The sequence below is a fragment of the Stegodyphus dumicola genome, chromosome 7 (assembly GCF_044657685.1).
Source record: "Stegodyphus dumicola isolate Sdum_Otavi_A_Nest chromosome 7, ASM4465768v1".
Lineage (NCBI taxonomy): Eukaryota > Metazoa > Arthropoda > Arachnida > Araneae > Eresidae > Stegodyphus > Stegodyphus dumicola.
In genome coordinates, this window is record NC_140774.1 from 74,768,700 (window position 1) to 74,793,654 (window position 24,955).

General features: G+C 31.7%; 1 protein-coding gene across 2 annotated transcripts in view; it reads right to left on the bottom strand.

Annotated features, from left to right (window-relative positions):
* Positions 1-567: 567 nt before the first annotated feature.
* Positions 568-24,955, bottom strand: part of fwe (calcium channel flower) — a 44,118-nt gene continuing 19,730 nt past the window's right edge. The window contains exons 4-5 of one of the 2 annotated variants that reach the window (XM_035360871.2): positions 23,612-23,719; positions 568-4,687 (exon numbers count right to left, since the gene is read on the bottom strand). In XM_035360871.2, coding sequence (XP_035216762.1) covers positions 4,558-4,687; positions 23,612-23,719 — 238 coding nt within the window. In that variant the 3' untranslated portion in view covers positions 568-4,557. Of the gene's footprint in view, positions 4,688-21,699; positions 22,366-23,611; positions 23,720-24,955 lie in introns of those variants that run through there. The other variant, XM_035360872.2, reaches the window with a different exon arrangement.

Below are 24,955 nucleotides of genomic sequence, written 5' to 3' on the forward strand. Positions count from 1 at the left end.
AAAGTATGTTTCGATGTCCATCAAACAAAAAGTGGAATTGCTGCAAAAAATGGATAAAGACATGAAGAAGGTGACAGAGAGGTTAGTGAAAACGAAAAAATTTCGATTGACAAGTTAGTCGGTATTCTCGGCACAGCAATTACGGGACTTGAACAGCGGAACTTTGTAACTGAAGAAGAAATTATGTCTGTTTATAGAATTAAAGAGAAAGTATTATCACATAAAACGAAGCAACTTAAACAACTTACATTGAAAGAAATGTTTAATAAAGTAAACAAATAAATATTAAGCTTTTTTCTGTAAATTTTGATACCCTTTAGATCATAATAGTTCTTTATTTCATAAATTACAGTTTCATATTTTTAATTTTAGAATTTCTGCATGCCATCTTACGAGATTTAAACTGATGATCTATAATCCGGAATCGCCGAAGTCCCGACGAGTCCGGATTAACGACTTTTGACTGTAGTGCAATTTAGAAGGCATTGCACTTAGGCTATATATTATAATAAATAACTGTATTATTGCGTGTACACGGGTTCATAATAGATTGAATGCAAACAGAACTGATGATAACTTGATAAAATTTATTTTACCAAAAGAAGCAGTTTTCAGTTTTGGAACATTCCACAAAACAGTTGTACAACTCTTCACAGTATCACACAGTACAGTCAGTAGTTACACTCTAACTAATCAGTAGTTAATCTACTAACAAAAGAGTGTTTAACATAGCGCAGGGGAGGGGGGAACGCATCTGAAGAGCGAAGCTCAGAGATATCTCAGTACTCCAAATTCACATTGAACTAAGACATACAACTTAGAAATGATGCTCTCTCTGGTCTTATACAGTTTTCTCCTTGCAGCCAAGAAATTACTGGAATGGATATGAGGGCAGAATACAGTTACAGTTACAAAGAACAATGACAGTTATTCAATAGTAAAATTCATTACAGTTATACAGGGATCAGACCAAAATGTCACCAAGTTTGGCAACTTTTGGCAATTTCTCGACAAATTAGTCTCCCAAACTGCTTCCAGCTTGATGATACCTTGCCAAATTAGCAAGATAAAAATTTACTCGATGTTAATTAGACTTGTCCCTACATTCTTATTTTTCTGGTAGATTATGTTTCTCTCAGCTTTTCACGTTACATTATACAGAAAAATATAATAATTTCACTAAAATTATCTATTTATATACAAAATTCATAGCAGTACTAATTAAACATTGTTTTTTATAAAATGTAATTTTTACCTCCTCAGTTTAGTTCTGAAACACCATAAGAGTAACATCTACTATAAATCATGTACTGTTATGACGTTTCTCCTAGAATTTGATATTTTCTTTTTTAGAAATCTTACCTACTTTTTTTGATTGGTTTAAATACATACTCTTTACATGCTTTGCTTCACAATAAAAGTAAAATAAACTAAGCTTTTATAATATTATTAGTTTTTATTGTGTTTATAACTAATTTTGCAATAGTTTCACATTTGGTCAGAGACTTGTTACATTTACTAATAAAATCAAGAAATTAAATGTTATTTTCAATGGGAACCCTCAACTGAAATAGTGATGGGAAAAAACCAGCAGACAAGATCAAAGAGCAGATAAAAATATGAGCACAATAAATACAATAATTAGGTCTCTGCTTCAGTCTAAAATTTTGGATTAATGATAGTAATACACATTTTTTAATGTATTCAAATGATATACAAATTTTTATATTTTAAAGAATAAACTCCTTTTTGATTTACTTCAAAGGAAATATTTTATGGAATAATACACTTGCTACCTATAAGCAAAGAAATTTCAAAATCATTCATAATTTCTTTATCAGTATTAATTTTCAAATATATCACAATTAAAACTTTTGATTATTGCAATGATTCTAGCTCAGCTGATGGTAACCTAGATCCACAAAATCTTGGAGAATACTTGCTATTTCCACTAAATTAGTTAATAAGGATGTAACTTATTATTTTTTTTAATCTTTCCTTGTCACTAACTGCTCAAAGTTATTTTAGGAATGAACACAGAACTAATATTGACAATATTTTCACACATAATTAAGTACTTTATTTCTTAAATATATATACATATTTTTTAAAAATATTAATAAAATTAAGTTCATACATACGAAAGTTTCACCACTTGAATATTTGCTTCAAGTTTTTTTACATAAAAGAAAACATTACATTCACATATAAAAAGCATACATAAATATGGGAAAAGTTTTGTGTGGTAAGCAATTACAAAAATAATGAAACTCATATTTCTCTTACAATTTCGTTTTTCTTCTCAACAGAAATAGAGTGCTGAAATATTGCTGGAAAAATTAACTAATACACAGAGGCTGAAATAAATTAACTACATATATGAAAAACACACTGAATACAGAATCATAAATATTAAATTACATTTCACAAACATTTAAAAATTACAATTAAGAAAAAAATCAAATATGTGCAGAACCAACAATCGATAAATAAAAATTAAAATTCACCAAAGACAACCATAAAATCAATTCCTGGTAAAGATAGCACATTTAAAGTCACACCAAGCAACATTCAGTTTTTAAGGTTACAAAAAATATCAACACTAAAAAACATTTCGATATGTTAACTGAGATACTACAACCCTTTTTAACACTTCATTTTAAATGAAAACACAGAAATGAGTATATATATATAAAAAAATAATGGATACAATTTGACTTTTTCAACATACATTCATTAAAAAGCTCTTGATAAATATTAAACATGCTTCTAACTATGAAAAATAAATACATAGCTTAAAATGTCAACAAAAATTCAGAATGCAAAATAAAGTAAACTTAAAATCAAATTTATGTTTTTAATCTATTCCTACTGATCAAAGGGAGTCACAGAACACATGCATCTGTTGACAAGAAATGGAAGTACATGGCATTTCTCTATTGTTACAACAGTAATAATTCAAATTGATGCTAAACACTGAAGCTGCACTTACATTTATAAAACATACACTTCTTCACTTAGGTAAAATTTTTTTATCGTTCATGAATGCAAGCTAGAATTCACAATTACTGCTAAACATATGGCCTATTATAAATACAATACATATGACAGTCATCTGAAATGCATATAAACATATCTTCCCATAAAATGGAATGTCAAGTTTTAAAACTATTGCTTTATCATTTAAAATCAGTATCAATTTTAATCCAATTAAAACCCCTTTTACTGATACAGTTTATAATTAAATATCATATACTAAAAAATCAGAAGAAAAGTGCTATCAACTCCCAATTAATTGGCCTTTCAAAAACAGTTTGTTTATTGCAAAACAATGGAAAAATTACTACTACAAACCATTATTGTAAAACAAAACTGCCCATGTAAAATACTAAAAAGAAAATGAAAATGTATGGAATGCACTAGCAATAGCAGATGATATCATAATAATTGGAGTTTTTTTAATCCACAGTAGTACTTAATTGTAAACGATCCACAAATAAACATCGCATGAACAATCTTTATTTCTGGAACAATAGAAATAAACTCTATTATTTCTGTTTGGAACAACAACAGAAATAAACATCATTTGTTAAATGCAAATTGCTCAGTCACAAAAATAAATTAAGTAAACAGTCATTAAATTTCAATTTCACACTGTCTCTTATCAAAAGAAAGAAACAGTGGAAAGAAAAAAATGTACTGTAGAGCAATAAAAAAGACATAGACAAAGATTAATTTGCTCAAAAACTTAGTCTCCAGATTAAACTGCTTAAAAATACAGGTAAATTGTTAATACAGTACAAAGTCCATAATTTGGACGTCCATTATCTGGACCTCAAAGCCACAAACTTAGGCTTGTGCATAAAGCCAGTAAAGTGTTTACCTATGCGCGCTTCCGATAGTGAAAAAAAGTAACAGAGAATGTTATTGAAAACGAAAAAATTTTGATTGACAAGTTAGTCGGTATTCTCGACACAGCAATTGCAGGACTTGAACAGTGGAACTTTGTAACTGAACAAGAAATTATGTCTGTTTATAGAATTAGAGAATGTATTAGCACAAAAAACGAAGCAACTTAAACAACTTACATTGATAGAAATGTTTACTAAAGTAAACAAATAAATATTAACTTTTTTTTTGGTAAATTTTGATACCCTTTAGATCATAATTGCTCTTTATTTCATAAATTACGGTTTCATATTTTTAATTGTAAAATTTCTGCATGCCATCTTACCAGATTTAAATTGATGATCTATAATCTGGAAAAAACCCTAATCCGGAATCACCAAAGTCCCGACAAGTCCAGATTACAGACTTTGTACTGTACTATTTTTCTGTTAATTAAAACGTGGGTTATTCTATGCTCTTTTTAACTGCCATCAGATGAATTTCGACAAGTATTACCCCATAATTGGGAGTTGATAATGGAATAAAATAAGCATTTACAAATGGTTTAAACCATAAAACTTCACATGTTTACTTGGAAACGTACTCTCAGGAACACATACAGATTATGTTAATTATAAAATACCATTTTTTATTTATTGATATTTACTGTTATACAGGTGGTTTACCAACAGGATTGGGTTGCACCACCGATCCTATTTCAACATCTCCAGTAGCACGTGAATTTTGCAGCAGGTTGTATGAACTAGAAGCTTTCATTCGCATTTGTTCAGCAGGTGCTCTATTATAAGAAATTAAATCATCACTTAACACATATTTTTAAACTTAGCATTAAAAAAATTCATAAAAATAAAAATTATATTACTTTTATATAACATTTCATTAACAGAAGATTTGAGTTGAGCACGGCGCCAGTCCCTGGGGACCAGCAGTGAACTTTCTGTGTGGCCGGCGTCAGTCCCTGGGGACAGGCACTGAAATTTTCGTTTGGCTGGCGTCTGTCTTCTGGACCGACAGTATTAAAGTTAAAAAATAAATATAGTCTCAATGAAATGTGATCAAATTTAGTTTTAATGAAATATATTGAAACATTCTAAGCAAAAATACGGCTTAGCTCGATGCCGGCTGAACGGAAAAGACAGCAAATTCGGCGCCATGCTCAACGTGTTAAAAATCCTATCAAGGTTCATATAATTTGAAAAGGTTTCATGACATGTGATAATAAAATCAAACTTCCGAATATTACGTGTGTGGACTTGAAACCCCAAAATGTCTTGAATAAGCAGTGTTTTCTTAATCATAATACCAAAATGACCCTTTTACTTTGACTTTTCTTCCAAAATACATCGAAACTAAAACTAAATTCATTAGGAGTTGGCAGAAAATTTTGAGAGCAATGAATTAGAATGTGCTATTTCATACACATAACCTTGGTTAAAAATTATAAATATGGTATAATGCTCATACTTTATAGTACTTAATCCAAAATTGCCTTCAAAAGTATAAAAACATTGATTTCTCAAAAACTATTCAAAACACAGATATATCTGGATTGATATGGAGCATCATATTTCTTCAAGTAACACAAAATCTTAAAAATTAATTGTAAATACTTACAACACAGAAAAAGATAGGACTAATATGGACTAAATTACTAATATGGTTCTAATTCAAAGACTCTTTCAAGTGATACTTCACTGTCATAAAGACTGTTTTAATGTTTTAAACACTGAAACCAAACTATTACAGAATTTTGCAGATAAGCATACTTAGTGTAAAGTGATTAGCATGCCTTTTGATAGTGGTCATACCATTATTTAGATTTCATAAATGAATTGATCGAGTTCATTTCTCATTCCATAAAAAATATTAATTTGATTGATTACTTTATGATACAATTTTTTTTATATACATTAGGATAATTTGGGAATTTCCAGGGTTGATGCAAAGTTTGCCCTACCTTTTGACAGTACACTGTATTACTTTACAAAAAGTTAAAATATTATCCACTTCACATGCGCAAAACTTTTATGTTGTTAGTTAGAAGGAATTTCAGCAAATACGTGGAGAAAGCATAGTGTTGTTTCAAAACACACACAAAATTTTGTTAAGGATATAAAATGATACTAAATAAGCAGAATTATCAGCATATGCATTTTTATTTCTGGAAAGGCACAGATAAAGTGATTAGCATAGGCCAATTTAAGAGATCAGAAAAATCTAATTGATCAGTCAACAACACCATTATGCAAATATGGTTCTGATTTGTAATTATGTCAATTTGGAACAATTAGCAAAGCTGATGCATGAGATAACAGAGAAAAATTCAATTGGCTGAATTTCTTCTTGTGATTCTCTATTAATGTGCAATGACATCAATCCATTTTTAAAGCTTATTGTTACAGCTGGAGATACATCTTCAAGCAGAGCAAAGTCAGTTTACAGCTAAAAAAAGTTGGGCTGTACACTGGGTGGAACTATAAGGGACTTGCTTGTTATTAACTACTTGAAAACTAAACTATTAATTTGGAGCAATATTGATCATAAGTAAGCAAATTTAAGTGCCCTGAAGTATCCAACAAAAAGAGCAAAGCATTGTATTAAGACAATGCTCAAATAATCAAAGAAAACTGATAACTTTTCTGAAGAGTTATCCCACACAAGAATCAAATGCAGTTAAATAGCTTACAGAATTGGATTACATATTCTGCCATATCAATTTGTAAAGAAATAAAACCATGTGTCTTTGGCCACAGGAGAAACTTTTACAAATGACATGTTTTAATCCATCCACCACTGAACTATCACATGAAAAAATTCTTTAGCAGAAAAACCTCAGAACTTTTAGCAGAGAGGGATTATGCAGGTACACAACAGCTGAAAAAAAAAGCCATTGAAACTGTACTGATTAAATGTAATATTTAGTATATAAATTTTTTATTCAGTTTTAGTTCCCCAAAATGAGCTTTTACATCAATGCAATATTTATCAAAATTAACACATACACATGCACGCACACATTTACATATATATAACACATGTGTATACATATTTAAAAGAATGAAAATTAAAATTAAAAAAACCCAAAAATCAGATTTGTGCAATTTGTGACCTTCAAAATTTTCAATATGAAATTTTATTTTTCTTCATTCTAATTTTTTTTTTTTTATTTTTTGATACATACTCACTTCCAAAAGTTAACCACGAAGATGTTAAATGCAAAAAAAAAAAACAACAACAACAACAAATACTGCTTTGATTGACACAAAATTCGGCAGGAAAGTAGCATATATATTTATGCATAAAACAAAATCAATAATTATATACAGAAATGAAAACAATATTCAATTTTTGTACGTTATCAGATAATGACATACTAGAGAGAAACAGAATTATGTATAAAGTGAACATAAACAGCATAAAATGGAAAAAAAAAAAAAAAAAAAAAAAAAAGGACATTAATAGGGTATGTGATCCCCCTCATCTTAGAAAGTTTACACCTTGTGACCATGCTTTCAATTAGGTGGTCAACCACCGCAGAATTAAGCAATCGCCATTCTTCTTGTAAAGCAGTTTCCAGCTCAATAAGAGTGGCTGGAGGTGGGAAATGTGAAGATACAGCATGATCGAGAGCATCCCAAAGATTTTCAATGGGATTAAGGTCGGGCGAATATGCTGGCCACTCCATATGCGCAATCCCTTCACTCTCCAGGTAGTCATCGACGATGTCAGCTCTATGGGGACATGCATTAGCGTCCATTAAAACAAAAGTAGAGCTAACTGCTGCATTGTACAATCTTACAATGGGTTCTAGGACTTCATCTCGATACCGGACAGCTGTGAAAGAGCCCCATTTGCAGTTTGGTGCAGTATCCCAATGAAATCCCTGCCCACACCATAATGCTTCCGGCTTGGAATGTGTGATGTTCGGTGATGTTTTGGGTCTGACTACATGTTTGTTGTTCACACCATATCCTTATACGCTTGTCATCCGCCTCCAGAGCAAATCTTGACTCATCAGTAAACATGACATTGCCTCAGTCAGACACATTCCAATTGACATGTTCCCGGCACCACTGTAATCGTGCCTCTCTTGATTGGACGAATAGAGGAACACAAACTCAAGGTACCTGGGCGTATAGTCCACTCATATGTAATCTTTGCCATATAGTAGCTACAGATATTGTCTTACCAATGGACGCTGTAACCATAGATGTTACACGTGTGGAGGTCGCTCTGCAATTCCGCTTGGCTACAGTAGCAATACATCGACATCAAACCGGCAATATATCAAACATCAAACCGGCAACATATAACACAGATCTATCAAATTATGAAGCAAAAGGTTAATTTCTTTTTATTAATGACAAGCTAAGGGTAGGTAGTAAAATAAGCCTTACATAATTTATTTATTACATGATTATTGCTCATCAAGAAGATATACAACTAAATGAACAAAAATGCATATCACATTAGAATAAAAGAAACATACAAAGTTTCTTAACTTACAATAACTGTAAACTATTACACTTCATATGTTTATCACTACAGAAAATATATATTATATACATACTTATTTTAATGCTAAAGCAGTTTAGATGGGAGAACAATACTCTTTCATCTAAATTGGTTGCTTGAAACATTTTAAATTCTTTTAGTATCAGATTGTTAATTTTCCTTATGTCTAAAACTATTAAAAAGATTTTTGGAAAAGAAACAAGTTTAAAAATGTAAAAAAAAAAAAAAAAAAAAAAAAAAGGAGAGAGAGAGAGATTCAAATTAAAACAAAAGACCAGCTATTTGAGGTATTTCACAGAATATGGTGGCTCTTTGGAAAGACATTATTAATTTCAATGGTTTAAGAAAAAATATCATCACTGATGAATTAATTACTAGAGAAACAATCATCAAAACTTGCCTCTTAAAAGCAGCTGATATTGTTCTTGGACTAAAAGTAAACAAAAACTTTCACAAATACCGCTTTCTGCATACAAAATGAAACAAAGATACGATGCTATTTTCTACAGAGTTAATGACTACTGCAAAAGCAATTCATATAATGACAGCAATCTATGAATTCTTTTGCAAGTATGAATTTTTATGGGAAAAGCTAATGGCATTTGCAGAGACAGTGCTTCGTCAATGTTTGGATCTCACTCAGGATTAGTACAGATAGTCAGAGGAAAAAATTCCAAAAATTCCAATGTTACACCAATTCACTGTGTTATACACTGTCAAGCCTTGGCAGCTAAGACACTTTGATATGAACTTATTGGTGTCTTAAAATTATGCATCAAATCTGTCAATCATGGTAAAAAAAAAAGTTCTTTAAATACTTGACATTTTATGGCCCTCTGTGGAAAGAACATAAAACACTGTTATTTCATATGGAAGTGTACGCTGGTCCTCAAAAGGAAATACGTTAGCAAGATTATTTGAACTTCGAGATGAAGTGATTCAGTTTTTGGAATTCAAAATCAAATTGAACTGTACTGTAATTCCAAAAGCCAAGTTTTCAAGCTGTATTGGTTTATCTATCAGATATTTTCGATTAATTGAACTCGTTAACTTGAAATTACAATGTGGAAATTCAACCATAATTTATCATCTGCATGCCATCACAGCATATACTGATAAGTTGCAACTTTGGAAACGTAAAACTTTAGCCTGCAATTATTCCTGCTTTCCCAATGTATTTGAATCCTGGAAGAAGAATGGTTTAAGGAGATTTTTATGAATACTGATACTAACAATAAAATATCAAATCCTTTGCAGCACCTCACTGATGAATTCAAATGTTACTTCCCTAACTCATTAAAATATATATATATATTTATAGAATGGCGACGGATCCATTTCATGTTGACTAAACAGAACTACTATAAGAGCAAGCTTTGGAAATTAAAAATGATTTTGCAGCCAAATATGGATTTGAGGAGATGGATAAGCCATTATTTTGGGAAAAATATCTCAAAGTTATCCCAGCATAGCAGAGTAAGCATTACAACTGTACTTACCATTTTCAACCACTTATTTATGCAAAAGAGTGTTTTCAGTAGTTGCAGCAATAAAAACAAAGTATAGAAGCAAAGTTAGATATTTATGTTAAGCACATTTAAAGTTAAATATTTATGTTAGATGTTTATGTTGTGATATTTATGTTCTATTCAACCAAGAATTGAATATTTTGTCATAAATATGCAAGCCCATACGTCTAATTTATTTACCTGTTCCTCCCCTCACCATGTGTTTGAAATGGCATATTTCTATAATAAACATTTATAAATTATGTCTTTTGCTCTTACTACCCTTATAGAATAGTAATAATAATAATAATATTATCTCATTATTAGGTGATAATATTATTATTATTAGGGAAGGGGAGTGCAGGAAGTTTCATTTAAGGGAATACGGAGGCATGACAAAAAAAAATTTGGGGAACTCATGATCTAGGCAGACCAAAATTAAAAACACTAACAAGTCAAATTGCAGAAAATTAGAAATAAAATCTGTAAACTCCTCATAACTTTAACATAAATAATATTAGAGATACACTGACATAATGAATTGATACTTATCATGATGGAATTTGTTTAAAATTGTTTTTTAATACATTTAAAAAAACCTTTAGCAGTAAAGAATCACTCAAATAAAACACAGATTATACTTTTCCACAGCTGGAAAGAATATGATTTAATTCCTATGTATGGAGCTCACCAGCAGCCGAGTGATAAAGTCACTGAACACTGGTAGTTCAACCCTGGGTTTGAATCCCATCGAATGGGCTGGCTGCACGTGCGTTTTCATGGTTTTCCCCATGTGTAATGTTTATACAAGCCAGTTTCCCTTAAAAAGTCCTCCATGAATGCATCCTTTTCCTTAGGCAGATAGCCCTCGAGTGCTTTGCCATAATCAAAGAAACCAAACCAAACCCATGTATGGAAGACATGCAATTAGTGAAAATCTTTTGGTGTATGTAACGAGTGTAGAGGAGTGCATTTGATAATACAGTTTATTTAGATTATGCCAATGCACACAAGAGTTATCTACATAAAGAACACAATGCCATTGTAGAGGACTTTTTAAAGAAGTGCATTAGAATCAGAGTTCGGTTTGAATGGGCATGTATTGCATATACAATGTGTCTTTTCATACTAAATACTATACAACTTTATAACTGACATTTTCCCCATACCTCTCACAGCTTTTAAAACATGATTGCTAAGCTCTGAATTTCACTGGCATGGGACATTGCATCTGGTTTCATTTTGTATAACCTTTTTACTGGAGATAGATATCAGCCATAAATGCCTTTGTTTATTAACTACTTAGAAGCAAATGGAATTTCCTAATCATCATGAGAGTATACATATATATATAAAGAGACACAGTATTTGACATTATTAAAGTCTGAAATCTAAACATCTAATATCAAGAATGACCTAATATCCTAACTATTGGACAACCAATATCTTTTTATAACCTTTACACAGTCTAGGAATGGGGTATATAATTCTCAACAAACACCAGGTGTTCCTTAAAAACAATTTTCCTCTGAATTAACAGAGATTCCTGCACATCACTGTCCAACACCTGATGGCTAGGGAATCACACCACAGATAATGATAATACATTGACTTAGCATGGCCAATGACAAAACATTTAATAACATTGGAAAAGACCACAAATTTCAGCATTTAAGTGGTTGTGGGGAGTTAGCATTTTTCTACCTAACATAAACAATAAGTGAAGCTTTAAGATATATTTGTCTGGAGTGGGAATGTTGATGAAACTGGTTTTTGTTTTTTTGTTTTGTTGGCACAGCAGTAAAGAAGGGAGAAATAATTACATTTCTAGAAATTAAAGTTCAGTAAACATAGGAAATCATACTCCTTCTTAACTTTCTAATTCAATCTAGCTTGTTTTTTCTACAGGCTATTATTATTACAGCTATCTCTAATTTTAGCGCTGCAGCAAGATCTGCACATTGAAAGAATGTTTTGATGTCAATCAAGCAGAAAGTGGAACTACTGCAAAAAATGGATAAAGTCATATTCATCTCAAATTATGCAAAGAGTATGGCACTGGAAAGCCTACAGTATACAACATTTAAATAATAGGAAAAGGATTAAGCAATGTTGAGCTATTTTGTGATGTTTCTTATTGCTCTATTGACAAATTCCACAGTTTTTTTATTGTTTTGAGTATATACATTAATATAACCAATCCTGCAACTTTGTTCACTTCTTGCTGTTCTGTAGAAAGATGGTCCTAATTCTTGATCTTTTTTTTCAAAATGCAAGACAAAAGCAGAAAAACAGCAGCTAATATATAACTTCCTTACAAAAACTAGCCTAGATTACAGAATGTCAGGGTACATAAAACCAAAGCTAAGTTCTTACCAAGTTTCTAGATTAACAGGAAACTGATGCATTCTGCCATTTTAAAGCTATAATTAAGCAATTCTTAATTTCCACTGGTCATAGTATCTAATAACTCTTGCTGTGACTTTTTAATTGATCACACATCTCACTTACAAAATTTAGATAAACTGCTATACAATGTATATTTAGGGGGGAAATATTTTTTAACGACTTTCTTTAAGGCTTGAATTTTAAAAAAAATTTATTTGTAGCAAAGATTAAATGTTATCATAAAGTGCCACAGTAACAATAAGCTTAGAAAAATAAATTGTTTTAAATTTTATTTTTGAGATTGCAACTTTATAATATGTTTCCTTTCTGCAAGTTGATACCTTCAACTTGTAAATAAATGCATATGTTTCTATATACTAACCGAGACATAAATAGGAGAACTTATCACCAATTTCAAAGTGATTTATTTGGATGTGATATTGAAAGACAATCTCTACATCATGTTGTAATGCTGAACAATGGCAAGATGGAAACCAGTTAACAGCATTTATGGTCACCAATTTTTAAAAGTGTTGGATCAATAATTTATTTTATAATTTTTAACTGCCCAACTTTTGTGCATTCTTTTACATTTAATTCCATTTTATAAATTTAATAATTTCAAAAAAAACTTTTTTTGAAAATTATAATGCTACTTAACAGTGAAACTCAATGTGCTGAATTCTTTCGAGCTGCTTTTTGTTCACCTTTATTTTGGGGAAAATAACCAAAAATTATGGTTCACAAAATTAGATTCAAATTTTAATTTATTGTATCAGATCACACAAAATTTCACTCAGTTTTAGCTGCATTAGATGCAAAAGTTTTGGCATATGTATCTGATACTGTGCAAAACTCCCCTACAACTAACATATAGATATAATCAACTGAAAACAGGAATTTTAAGCCTGTTTCCTCAATCAGAGAAATCTAAGATGCATGTGCTTTTACAAGAATTACAGTTAAGAGATAAAAGACCATTGTAACTCTTATTTGAAATGTGAAATTTATCAGCTGGGAAAGTATTAAAATCCATTTGGCTTCAAAGACACCCAGTTTCAATTCAAAAGATATCAGTATGCAGTGATACATTAGATGGTTTGGTAAAAATAGCAAATAAAGGTAATGAGATATCTAGTTACCTACCTGAAATATCCACTGTAAGTTTTGATGCACTAACTCTTCAAAACTTCAAAGATGAAATCATGTCATTGAAAGCAACAGTACAGCACAGCACACATCTCATACTAAATTTTGGGGACATGGCGAAAGTAGAAAACATGGTGAAAGAATTCTAGCAAATCAGGAGGTGAAATCATTATATTAAATCACAAACTCATGGTTTATGCCGATATCAGAGCCATTTTACTCAAAAAGCTAAATATTGCATTTTCCCATGCAAATGGCAGAAAAACTTTCAGGTGCCTCCCCATTAGTAGCAGTAGATGGTAATCAAGTGCACTGCCACTTATTCATTTTGCATAAAAGTACCAGCTAAATTCTTGATTGATAGTGGTACAGCAATTAGTTGCATTCCTAAATTTACATAATGCAAGACGCCTCAAAATTTGACTTCACATGCTGCCAATGGTTAAAAAATATGCAATTATGGCATTAAAAGTTTTGAACTTCATCTTGATTTAAGAAGACTTCCCTGGCACTTCATTATAGTAGATATATCACAACCTATCACAGGCCCAGATTTTTTAGATTCACTTTAAATTTTGGAGGATATTAAAAGTCGATGTTCGATCGATAGCCTCACCAACTTAAATTCTAAAGAGTACTGCACTTTAGGACCTTCTCTCATTTGTAATAATGCCCCATATAGTAAAATTTTGAACAAATTTCACAAATTATTTAACTCCACAGTCAGTGCATGCTCAGTTACTAATAATATACAATACTACATTAAAGCTAAAGGCCCTTGTATTCAAAGGTTAGACAATTATAACCTGAAAAATCAGCAGCTTTAACAAAATTCAAGGCTTTGATAAAACAAGGAATCATGTGGCCTTCAAAAATTCCTTTATGCTAATCCTATACTTTTTGTTAAAAAAAAAAAAAAAAAAAAAAAAAATTAATTGGTGATTGGAGAATTTGTGGTGATTTTAGGAAACTGAATTCCATTACTTTGCCTGATTGTTAGCCTTTACCACACACACATGACTTCTCTTAATGATTAACAGAAAGAAGATTTTCAGTAAAATAGATCTTGTCAAGGCTTATTACCAAATTCCAAAACAACAGTCTGATACACAAAAACAGCAGCAATTATTTTATTGGATCATATGGAGTAAACAAAGATGAATAAGTCAAAGATTTATTGATCAAGTTTTACGAGGTTTAAATTGTTATGCAATCTAAACCTCAATGATGTATTCATAACATCGGAAGACGAAAACAGACAAAAGTCCAATTTATAAAAGGTGTCTGAATGATTCAAAAGCTATGGACTTAAATGTTAATTTAGCTAAATGTGTTTTGGACAAAAGAAATCTGATTTCTATGTTTACTATTTTTATCAGATGCTATATGTCCATTGCCAGAGAAGATAAAAGCTCTAACCGAATACCTGCTACCTAAGACTGAAGAGGATCTAAGGAGATTTCTTACTATGCTTCTGCTATCATTTCATACAAAACACAGCTTAGACGCAAGCTTGTCTCTGTGATTTGGCAAAAAGGAAAAGTTCAGCAGAATAAGTCAGAAATTACATGAGATGATAAAACAAAAGATGCATTCCGCACTTGCAAGCAATTATTAGCCAATACTACTATGCTGGTGCATCCTGTTCAAAATGTGAAACTTTCATTAGTTATTGACGTTTCAGAAACAGGTATTGGAAAACATATTAGTTATAAGGCTAAACCTAAGTATTTAATTCCAGAAATTAATACCTCCTGAATGTATGCACAGAACTTGTGATAAAGAGCTTTTGGTGATATAGTCAGCAATTAATGTTTTCAACATACGGTCAAAGATCAAGATTTCGTGGTATTCTCTGATCATGAATCTAGAATATGCCTAAAACAAAATCATGATAAAGCAACACATTGTCAAATTTGTTATTCAGAATTTATATCACAAAATTCACTACTGACTGCAGATACATTTTTGGTAGTAATAATACGGTAGCAGATGCTTTTTCCAGAATTTAAGAAATTCAATTACCTCAAACTATTGGTTATGATGAAATAACTCGTGCTAAGGGAAATGATAATACAAACCCTCTCAAATCCAATACTGGTCTCATTTTAAAGCAATTAAATTTCCTTTTAGCAAATCTTTCAATTCATTGTGACATGTCTTCAAAAAAGATTCAACCATATGTACCTAAGAAGTTCAGAATTTAAGTTTTTGAAACATTACACAGCCTATCTCATCCAGGTGTAAAAACAACTACAAGCTTAATAAGAACTGGATTTATATAGAAATCAAAAGAATTGGTGCAAAAACTGTTTAATGTGCCAAAAATCTAAAATCTAGCAGCACACTAAAAGTTCAGTTGCTACATTTATGTCACCTGATGCTAGGTTCGGCCATATGCACACAGTCAGTCCATTTCTGCCAACAAAAGACTGCAAATATGTTTTAACTTGCCTAGATAGATTCACTAGGTGGCCAGAAGCTATTCCAATGATTGAACCAAACTGCTGAAATTATAGCTCATATTTTTTACTCAGGATAGATTGCTAGATTTGGTGTACCTGATATCATAATGATTGATTGTGGAACAAACTTTGAAAGTGAATTGTTTCAATCATTCACAAAATTCTTAGAAACCCACAAAATAAGAACTACCACCTTTCATCCAATTTGTAACAGCATGGTACAATGCAAGCATCAAAAACCAAAAGCATCCATCAAATGTCATGCAGCAGTTAGATGGAGAGAAATGTTACCATCAACTTTGCTTGGAATGAGTCATGCATTTAAGATTATATTGAACCATCACTATCTGAAAGGGTCTATGGAACTTGCTTGAAACTTCCAGAATTTCTCTGCAATTCTTCTTCAAATATGGTTCCTGCAAAAGACTTTGTTAACCCCTTAACTGCCGCGGGCGTATATATACGCCTTGCTCAGCCGATGCGTTAACTGCCCCAGGCGTATATATACGTCCTTCCAAACTGCTATCATTTGCTTTGCGCTGCTACACCTAAAATTATTCGCAAAGTTAATGCATCGGCTGCGCATCTGGGGCAGTTAACACATCGGCTGAGCAAGGCGTATATATACGCCCGCGGCAGTTAAGGGGTTAACGATCTTTATCAACAGATGCGACTTCTTGGACCAGCTCCGGTTTTTCTGCGGTCTTCAAGTAATACGTTCATTCATGATGATTTACTTATAAAATTGCATGTCTTCCTTAGACACTGGAGACTGGATACCATCAGTTAAGCAGCTATACCGCCATTATGATTTTTCAGATTTATTGCTTAACTGATAGAACCAATCTACCATCCGCTACATTTATTAATGAATTTTGAAAAATATACATAAAAAAAAATGTGAAAGGTTTCAGATTTTAAATTACATCCAAAGGGCCGTTTTTTAACGTTTTGTGTGTTACCTTTATTTATTAAATACCATGTTCTTTGCACTTAAAATAATAAAATTCAGTTCAACAGCAATGTTGCAAAATAATTTTAAAATGAGCATATCTTTAGAATTTCCAATACACAGTTCCATGCACTGGAGATAAAAAGTCCCCCCCCCCGTACAGTGTTGCCATTGCTCACTTTTAAATCATCAAGTTTGTTAATCAAAAATTTGTTAATTAAATTAAATTAAAAAGTTTTACAAAATATGAAATTGATAATAAAAAAATTCCAAATTTCAAATTTGGGCTTTCAGATGCCCATATTCGCAGCAGGATTACGTCATTCAAAATTGGATGGCTCTATTTACCGTTGTTTTATCACAATGCGAGAAACATACATACATTCATGCTAATAATTCTTTCTAAGGTTTATAGTTGAAAACACTTGTTCACTTATATAAGATGAAGCAAATATAGCACTGATTTTCTGGGCATGAGATATTAAGTTTGGGAAACTTACTTTCGATAATGATTTGTAAAACTCTAACTTAGGCATATTTAGAAACAACTGCTTGAGATGATTGTTAGACTGCAACTCAATTAATTCAAGCTGCAAGTATGACCTCCCTGCTTCACAATTTACGTTGAAAGGCATGGTAAAAATATACAGTTATGTTTGAATGGCACTGAGCTCGAACTCAAAATGCAGTTTTTTTCAAGCCATCTTCATAATTCTTAAGCTTCTCTTCATTTACTGAGGGTACTGAATTTAACCTCGGGAAATGAGACAAGTCGTTCTTAGCTAACTGCCCAGCAAACAGATTAAGTTTTTTTTAAGAGGTCAAATTCACATATGTCTGCTCCAGAAAGAGATAATGCTTGTTGGCACAAATCTACAGCTATAACTAACAGAGAACTTCCACTTTTAACACTTTACGATTGAAAGTTGTCTGTGCTTGCTATTTCCATCGATTTATGTTTTGTAGAACAAAAATAGAGAAAGTAAAACGATCACAGCTCCTTTGAAAAAAAGGAAGGCAAAAAAATATTTAAACAAATAAGAAAAGGAGATGGATATATAATATACAAATACTATACTTCTTTTTAATTTGCATCGGACCGGCAAATTAAAATTCTATGCGCGGGCCGGATAGAAACTTTTGGCGGGTCGTAGCTTGCCAATTCCTGATCTACACTATCTATAGATCGCCTAAAACATGTATACATACTAGCAGACTCTTGAGAAAAAAATTATATAAATAACAACAAAGAGTTTGAAACTGAAACTAGAAAAAAAAAAAAAAAAAACTACTCCTAATTTTCACTAAGTCTGGCAGAAATGCAAAAATTGTACAACCATGCCTAGCTTCTTAGATCATCCTCTAGATTGGAAGAGGACAACTGTGGCAAAGATTAAGTTTCATTAAAAGTTACCATAGTAACAATAAGCTTTAAATGACAAAATGTTTTATACTTTATTTTCAAGATAAAAATCTTCATAATATGTTTGCTTTCCGTACACTGAATACTTTCAATGGTACAGTTCTGTTATCAGGACCAGGTCTCCGGAAATGCTTGTATGTATAGATGTATATGTTCATGTGTGCATGTATATATGTATGTACATATGTATCTATGTGTGTACACACATATATGTGCACATACATACACATGTGCATATATACTCATACTTCTGAATCCGGTCTTGATCACAGATGAGTACCTTTGCAATTTGTTAACAAATCAATATATAATATAAATATGTTTCTAAACACTAATCGAGTCCTAGATTGGAGAACCGAGTCAATCAAACTTTAAGTTATTTAGAATAGCTATTCCAAACAACTTAGGACTTGATTTAAATACAATGAGTGTTTGGAATAATTCTAAACAACTTGGGACTCTATTTATATATAAAGAATGTTAGACTTCAAAATACAAAGAGCATTTGGAATACCGATTCTAAACACTCTTTGTATTTTGAAAAAGAAGTTAAAATATCAAACTATTGCTACAATTACTTTTACATCTAAGACATGCTTACTAATAGTTTTGCACTCCGTAGTCCATACCACACTTTCAATATTTAGGTAAATTTCATGGTGCATATTAAATAACTTCTAAAAAATAGTATTCTGTTGCTTATATGCTTAGAAATGATGGCAAGCACCAGCCCTTCTCTTGCAAAGGTTCCAGTTGTTATGAACCTGTTGTGATGTCATTCTTATTCATAACTGAGAATAAATTGCACCATCTGGTGATACTGTCATAAATGGTTGATAGCAAAATACATAAGCACTTTTTTCAATTGATCGAATTTGTGAAGAAATACAGGGAAGTGGTAATAAATGAAGGTGATACAGTCAAATACCGAAAATCTTCCGACATGAAATCCGCGAACTCCTGAAACCCATGTTGCCTCTAAAAATATAAACATTCAGTTTATAAGTTCCGGAAACCGCAACATTGAGTACGAAATATTGAAGAAAAATACTTACCGAATAATGACATCATAATTACTGAATAATAATGAGTCATAACAGAAATACCAAATTATTGACATAAAAAAAGTTTAAAAAATAAGATAAAAGTTTTTCTCTCTCTAATCTGCATCGAGGTAAAAAAGCAGACGATTCACTCAACTCTTTGTTCATGTTCCTGTTTCCGAGCTTTGTTATTTCACGGGATTGTTTAGTGCTGCCATTTTTTATTATATCTGGATATTTTGTGGATAAATTAAAAATATTTTTAATTTCAGACCTTTTTAATACAAAGACAGATAAGAAACGCGCTCATGATTTTACTGCTTGCAATGTTGAAAACATAAGCACTTTGAATTTACGGTAACACAAAAAGTGCAAATTCTGAAAAAGATGGAGGCAGGTGCTATTCCTCGATTTATAGCAGAAAGGTACGGAACTGCGACATGATTGGGTATGATATACGGAAAAATAAAGAAAAGCTGTTGAAATTTTACAGCAACAGTGATTCTAACACCGGAATCGGAAACCGGAAATCTTTGCATGAGGCAAACCTTGATGCTGTGTACATATAATACAATGAATAATATAATCAATTTATATATGTAGTAATAATTTAATGCATATAATAAATTATTGTAATAATGTATGTAATAATTTAATTAAATGTATCTATTATTTTGCACTTTTATTTTGTACCTTATTTATTTTGCACTTTTAGTCCGAATATTATGCTTTATCTTTTCTGTCCTGAAATCTGCAAAATCCTAAAATCTACACAACTTCTGGTCCCAAGCTTTGTGGATTTCTGGACTTCTACTGTATAACAATTCCTCCATTGCAAGGAAAAATGCCTCAAGTATCAGTCAATTAATATATGGCGAAATCTGCAGTACGAATTTAAATCAAGAAAACGTTGCAATCAATAGTTAAGCAAGTGACAAAGAAGTTGTTGAGAATAAAAGGATTCCGTTAGTGGAATGAGTTTTTAAGGTTTAGTGGGAATTCTTGACAGTTTAGTGAGAATCCTCTACAAGGTAGTTTCACGGAATGAACAACGGAACTTCGTAACTGAACAAGAAATTATGAAAAGAAAGTATTAGCACAAAAAACAAATGGCTTAAATAACTTATAAGTGAAAGCAATATTTCGTAAAACAAATAAACATTTAGCTTTTATATTGGGTCAGTCCACAAACTTGTGTGCACGTTTTGGTAAAATTTAAAATAATATAAAAAAAAATACAATTTAACATTTTAATCAATTATATATTTTCCTTCATTATCTACAATGTCTCGCCATCTTACAGGCAGCTTTTTTATGCCATTGCTGTAAAAAGACTCTAGTTTTGATACAAAAACAACTTGAAAGTTCATTGTGTACATCCTGTTTAGAACTTAATTTTCTTCCCAGTAAAATATTTTGTAAGGCACGAAATAAGTGAAAATTACTTGGGGCAATATCTGGGGAGTAAGCAGGATTTTGCAAAAGCTCCCATTTAAATTCACTAATTTTTTGCAGGGTTGTTCGACCAGTATGTGGTCTAGCATCACCATGACAAAAAAACACTTTCTTGATATTTACCAATCGTGGGCATTTTTTGATCAATTCCAAGTTTAGACGGCAAAGTTGTTCACTATAAATTTCTGAATTAATTGCTTGATTTGGTTCTAACAGTTCAAAACGTCCTGAACAGGGTTCATCATCAATGCTGCTTTTTCCAACTTTAAATTTTTTAAACCATTTTACCATTTCTGAGCAGTCCTTACACTAATAGTGTGTTCACCATGTACACTATTAATTTTTATAGATGCAAACCTGGCAGATTCACCATACGAAAATAAAAAATGTAGCACAGCATGTTTGTACTAATTATCTATATTCATCCTCTTTGGGTACTAAAATGTGTTCGATATTTATGACAATTGGTGATGAACTGAATAATATATTAGTCAAACAATAACAAGCTTCAATAGGTTCGAAATTGTATTGTTTTAGTAAATGCATCATAGTGAATTCCACGCATACTCTTAATGGGCACGAACTTATGGACTGACCCGATATATATATATATATGTATATAATGTTGCATGATCTTAAAATTTCGGAATTAAACTTCCTACCTCTGGGTTCAATCTTTTTAGATATCTCTAAAATTAATATTAGGAGATAATATAATCAATATTTCTTTAGCAAATAAATTATATATATATACATATATATATATATATATATATACACATACACACACACTACCCAACACTGAAAATGCAACACCAAAAAGTAGTGGCCAGAAAATTATGAAACCTGGCAAATAGAGAGCGACAGCAACAAACACTAAGTGATCTTTATTTCAAAATTATATGCACAATACAGAATGAGAACAGCATCAGCTCAGTAGGTTGGATGACCACCTTGGACGGCGAAACACGTAGCAACATGTCTAGGCACAGAGTAAATAAGATTACGGATGGTATCCTGAGGGATGGCTTTCCATTTCTTGTCAACCATTTGCCACAGTTTGTCTTCTGAAGGCAGCAATGGCAGGGGTCTGCAAATGGTGTCCAATCACATTCCTGGACGCATCTACAGACCCAAATGTGTTCAATTAGTGAGATATCATGAAAGAATGGTGGCCATAGAAGCACCTGTACATCCTGCAGAACAAATTATCTATTGCGTGCACTTTGTGGTCGAGTGTTATCGTGCTGATAAAGGGCGTTGGACGTTCCCTGATGGTAATGGAGTGTCACGCACATCATCCACATATCATTGGGCTGTCATAGACTAGAGGTGATCTCGAATGGTATGCAATTGTGCCTCAAACCAGATGCGATGTTGTTGCGTGGTGGGCCATTCCACAACTGCTGCCAGATTGGACCTGTCTCCACATCAATGCCACACTTATATATAGAGACTACCATTGCAGAAACAGAAGCGTGACTCATCTGAGAACACGACCCTATGCAATTCTGTTGTCCACATCGCTTGAGCCCGGCACCATTGCAGATGTTGCCATCTATGATTGATAATTCATAATTAAATAAATTAATAAATAATACATGGAATAATAATACATGAACTATAATAATGACATGGGGTCAATGGCAGTCTTCTTAATGGATACTACGAGTGCAGGCCACTAGCCACCAATTGATGGCAAATGGTTCTGGTAAATATAGGAATATCCAGGGTGTCTTGAACATACTGCAGAATGGAGGTAGAAGTGGCTTGTGGGTGCACCACCGCCAGCTGAGATTTGCTGCATGGACCAAGCTGCCCTTCTCAGTCAGATCACCATGCTGCTTGTAAAATCTGCTCAAACTGCCTCTATTGATGACGGCCTGGCATTTTCTGCTATTACATGTGTCCTTTGTGACAAGAACAAATTTTCAATGATTTCCCTAGCAGAAATAATGGCATGAAAATTGAACATTCTGCAGGTTCCTTCCCTTATATCTTGTTCAACGTTCACTGGAGAGCTGCACATTTCACACCATTAGCATAACTCGGTAACGGCATCTACACTGAAATTTGCATAATTTTTAGGCCACTCCTTGGTGTTGCATTTTCAATGCCGGGAAGTGTATAAAATTTAATTCCATGATTACAAATGCTTCATAACAAATATTTCATAATTTTTTTTTTTTTTTTTAAATTTCTATACGTCATCTTAGTATATTTTAACTGATGATCTAAAATCCAAAATTGCTGAAGTCCCAATGGTTCCAGATCTCAGACTTTATACCATATAACATTAATATCTCATTCTGTTACAACTAAAAAATACAAAGCAGTAATGTAATTGTAAAACATAAAGTGTTTGGTTCAATTTATGGAGATATTTCAGTCAGTCTTTAACTACACGTAGGTAACAGATAGATGCTTTTTATTTAATAAACTTTTGTACATAGGTATGGAATTAAATACCTGAAAACTAGAAATGATCAGATGCATTTAAAGGTAAGTTTCTCATTCAAGGACAAGACATCAAGTTACCTATATCATACTAATTACAAAATTAAAGTCAAACGTAACAAATTACTCATACAATTGAGTACAGAACCCTTTCATTACTAAAGTGCATTTCAAAATGTTTTCTAAAATTATAATTTATATTCTTGGAAATTCATAAATAATACCACAGCAGAATTAGTAACATGACAAAAATATTTGATTACAAATTTATGAGTGTTCACAGATAGAAAGCAAATTATAAATAAACAAACATTATATATTGAGAACACAATATTTTTAATTCTTACTTTTTTCCCAAAGCCATGATACCATATAAGCATCCTGTTACGAAGATCAAACCAGACCCAAAAAATGTTGATATTCCAGCACAAAGTGATATTGGCAATACTGATATTCTGAAGAAAAATAAATAAAGGGATTGTCAGATTTTGTTGTTCATCACATACACGACAGAAATTTGATTATACAAAATTCAATATTTTAAAATAAATGTTCCTCACAGGAAAATTTTATTAAAAATTTATTACTTCAGAACAAATCAAATGGTATTTTCAATGGAACTAAAATTATTTTTCTTTCATCTTCTTGATATCCTAAACTCATATTATAACCAAAGCATCAATGTCATGCCTTAAACCTTCACAGAATCCTGAAATATAATGCAATTGGTACTCCTGGAATTTCCCAAGTCATTCAGTCATTTCCATCAAAAATTGGTCCTTGTTTTTCTCAATATTTAAAAATCTACACCAAAGAAAACTGCATTTGCTTTAGAAATGCAGTTTGTATTTAGAATAAAGTAAAACTGAACTGGTGATTTTCTACATCATATGTTTTAAAGCAATACAGCGACAATCTTGACTTATAAATGAAACATCTTACAACTTTCCTATTTGGAAGGATAATTCATAATTAAATAATTTAATCATTAATTTGGGAACTGTTTTCTTGATTAACAAGTAAACAAACCCTCAGATTGTAAGCAGTTTGTTGGTACAGCCTTTTTGCTCTAGTGTTTAGCTCTCTGCTTATGTGGTTACTTATACAGAGTATCCCTCTTACTTTAATGATTCAATTTCCCAAATCTGCATTTACACTTACGTTTATGCCCCATTGCATATTCAGGTGATGACCATATAACTAAGAGGAATATGATAATAACAAAATAACATGAACATAACAAAATATTCAGAGAAACTGACAATATTATTTATTGGAAATGTATTAGAATCAAACCAACCATCAAAGTAACTATAAAGTATGCAAAATAGTATAATATGGGACATAATGCGAATCAAGGTTCTAGAAGCTTAGGATGTCCATTCTATAAGAGAGAATTAAATTAACTAAAAAACTGAACCAATTATGAATAATAGTACCGAAATGCAAATAAATGTTCAGCACTCGAAGTGCAACTGATAATTTAAAAGCAATGTTAGAAAAAAACCAGATGAATAAAAACAGCATATGTGCAGGAAGCATACATAGTGAAGAATAAAACGTATGGACTTCCACTCAGATTTAGTAAGCATTACTATGAGGTAGAAGTTAAAGCAGCAATCTTCATAGCAGATAACATCCTTCCAGTACCCCATGTGCTAAGCACCCCTAATGTAGTTGCACTATGAATA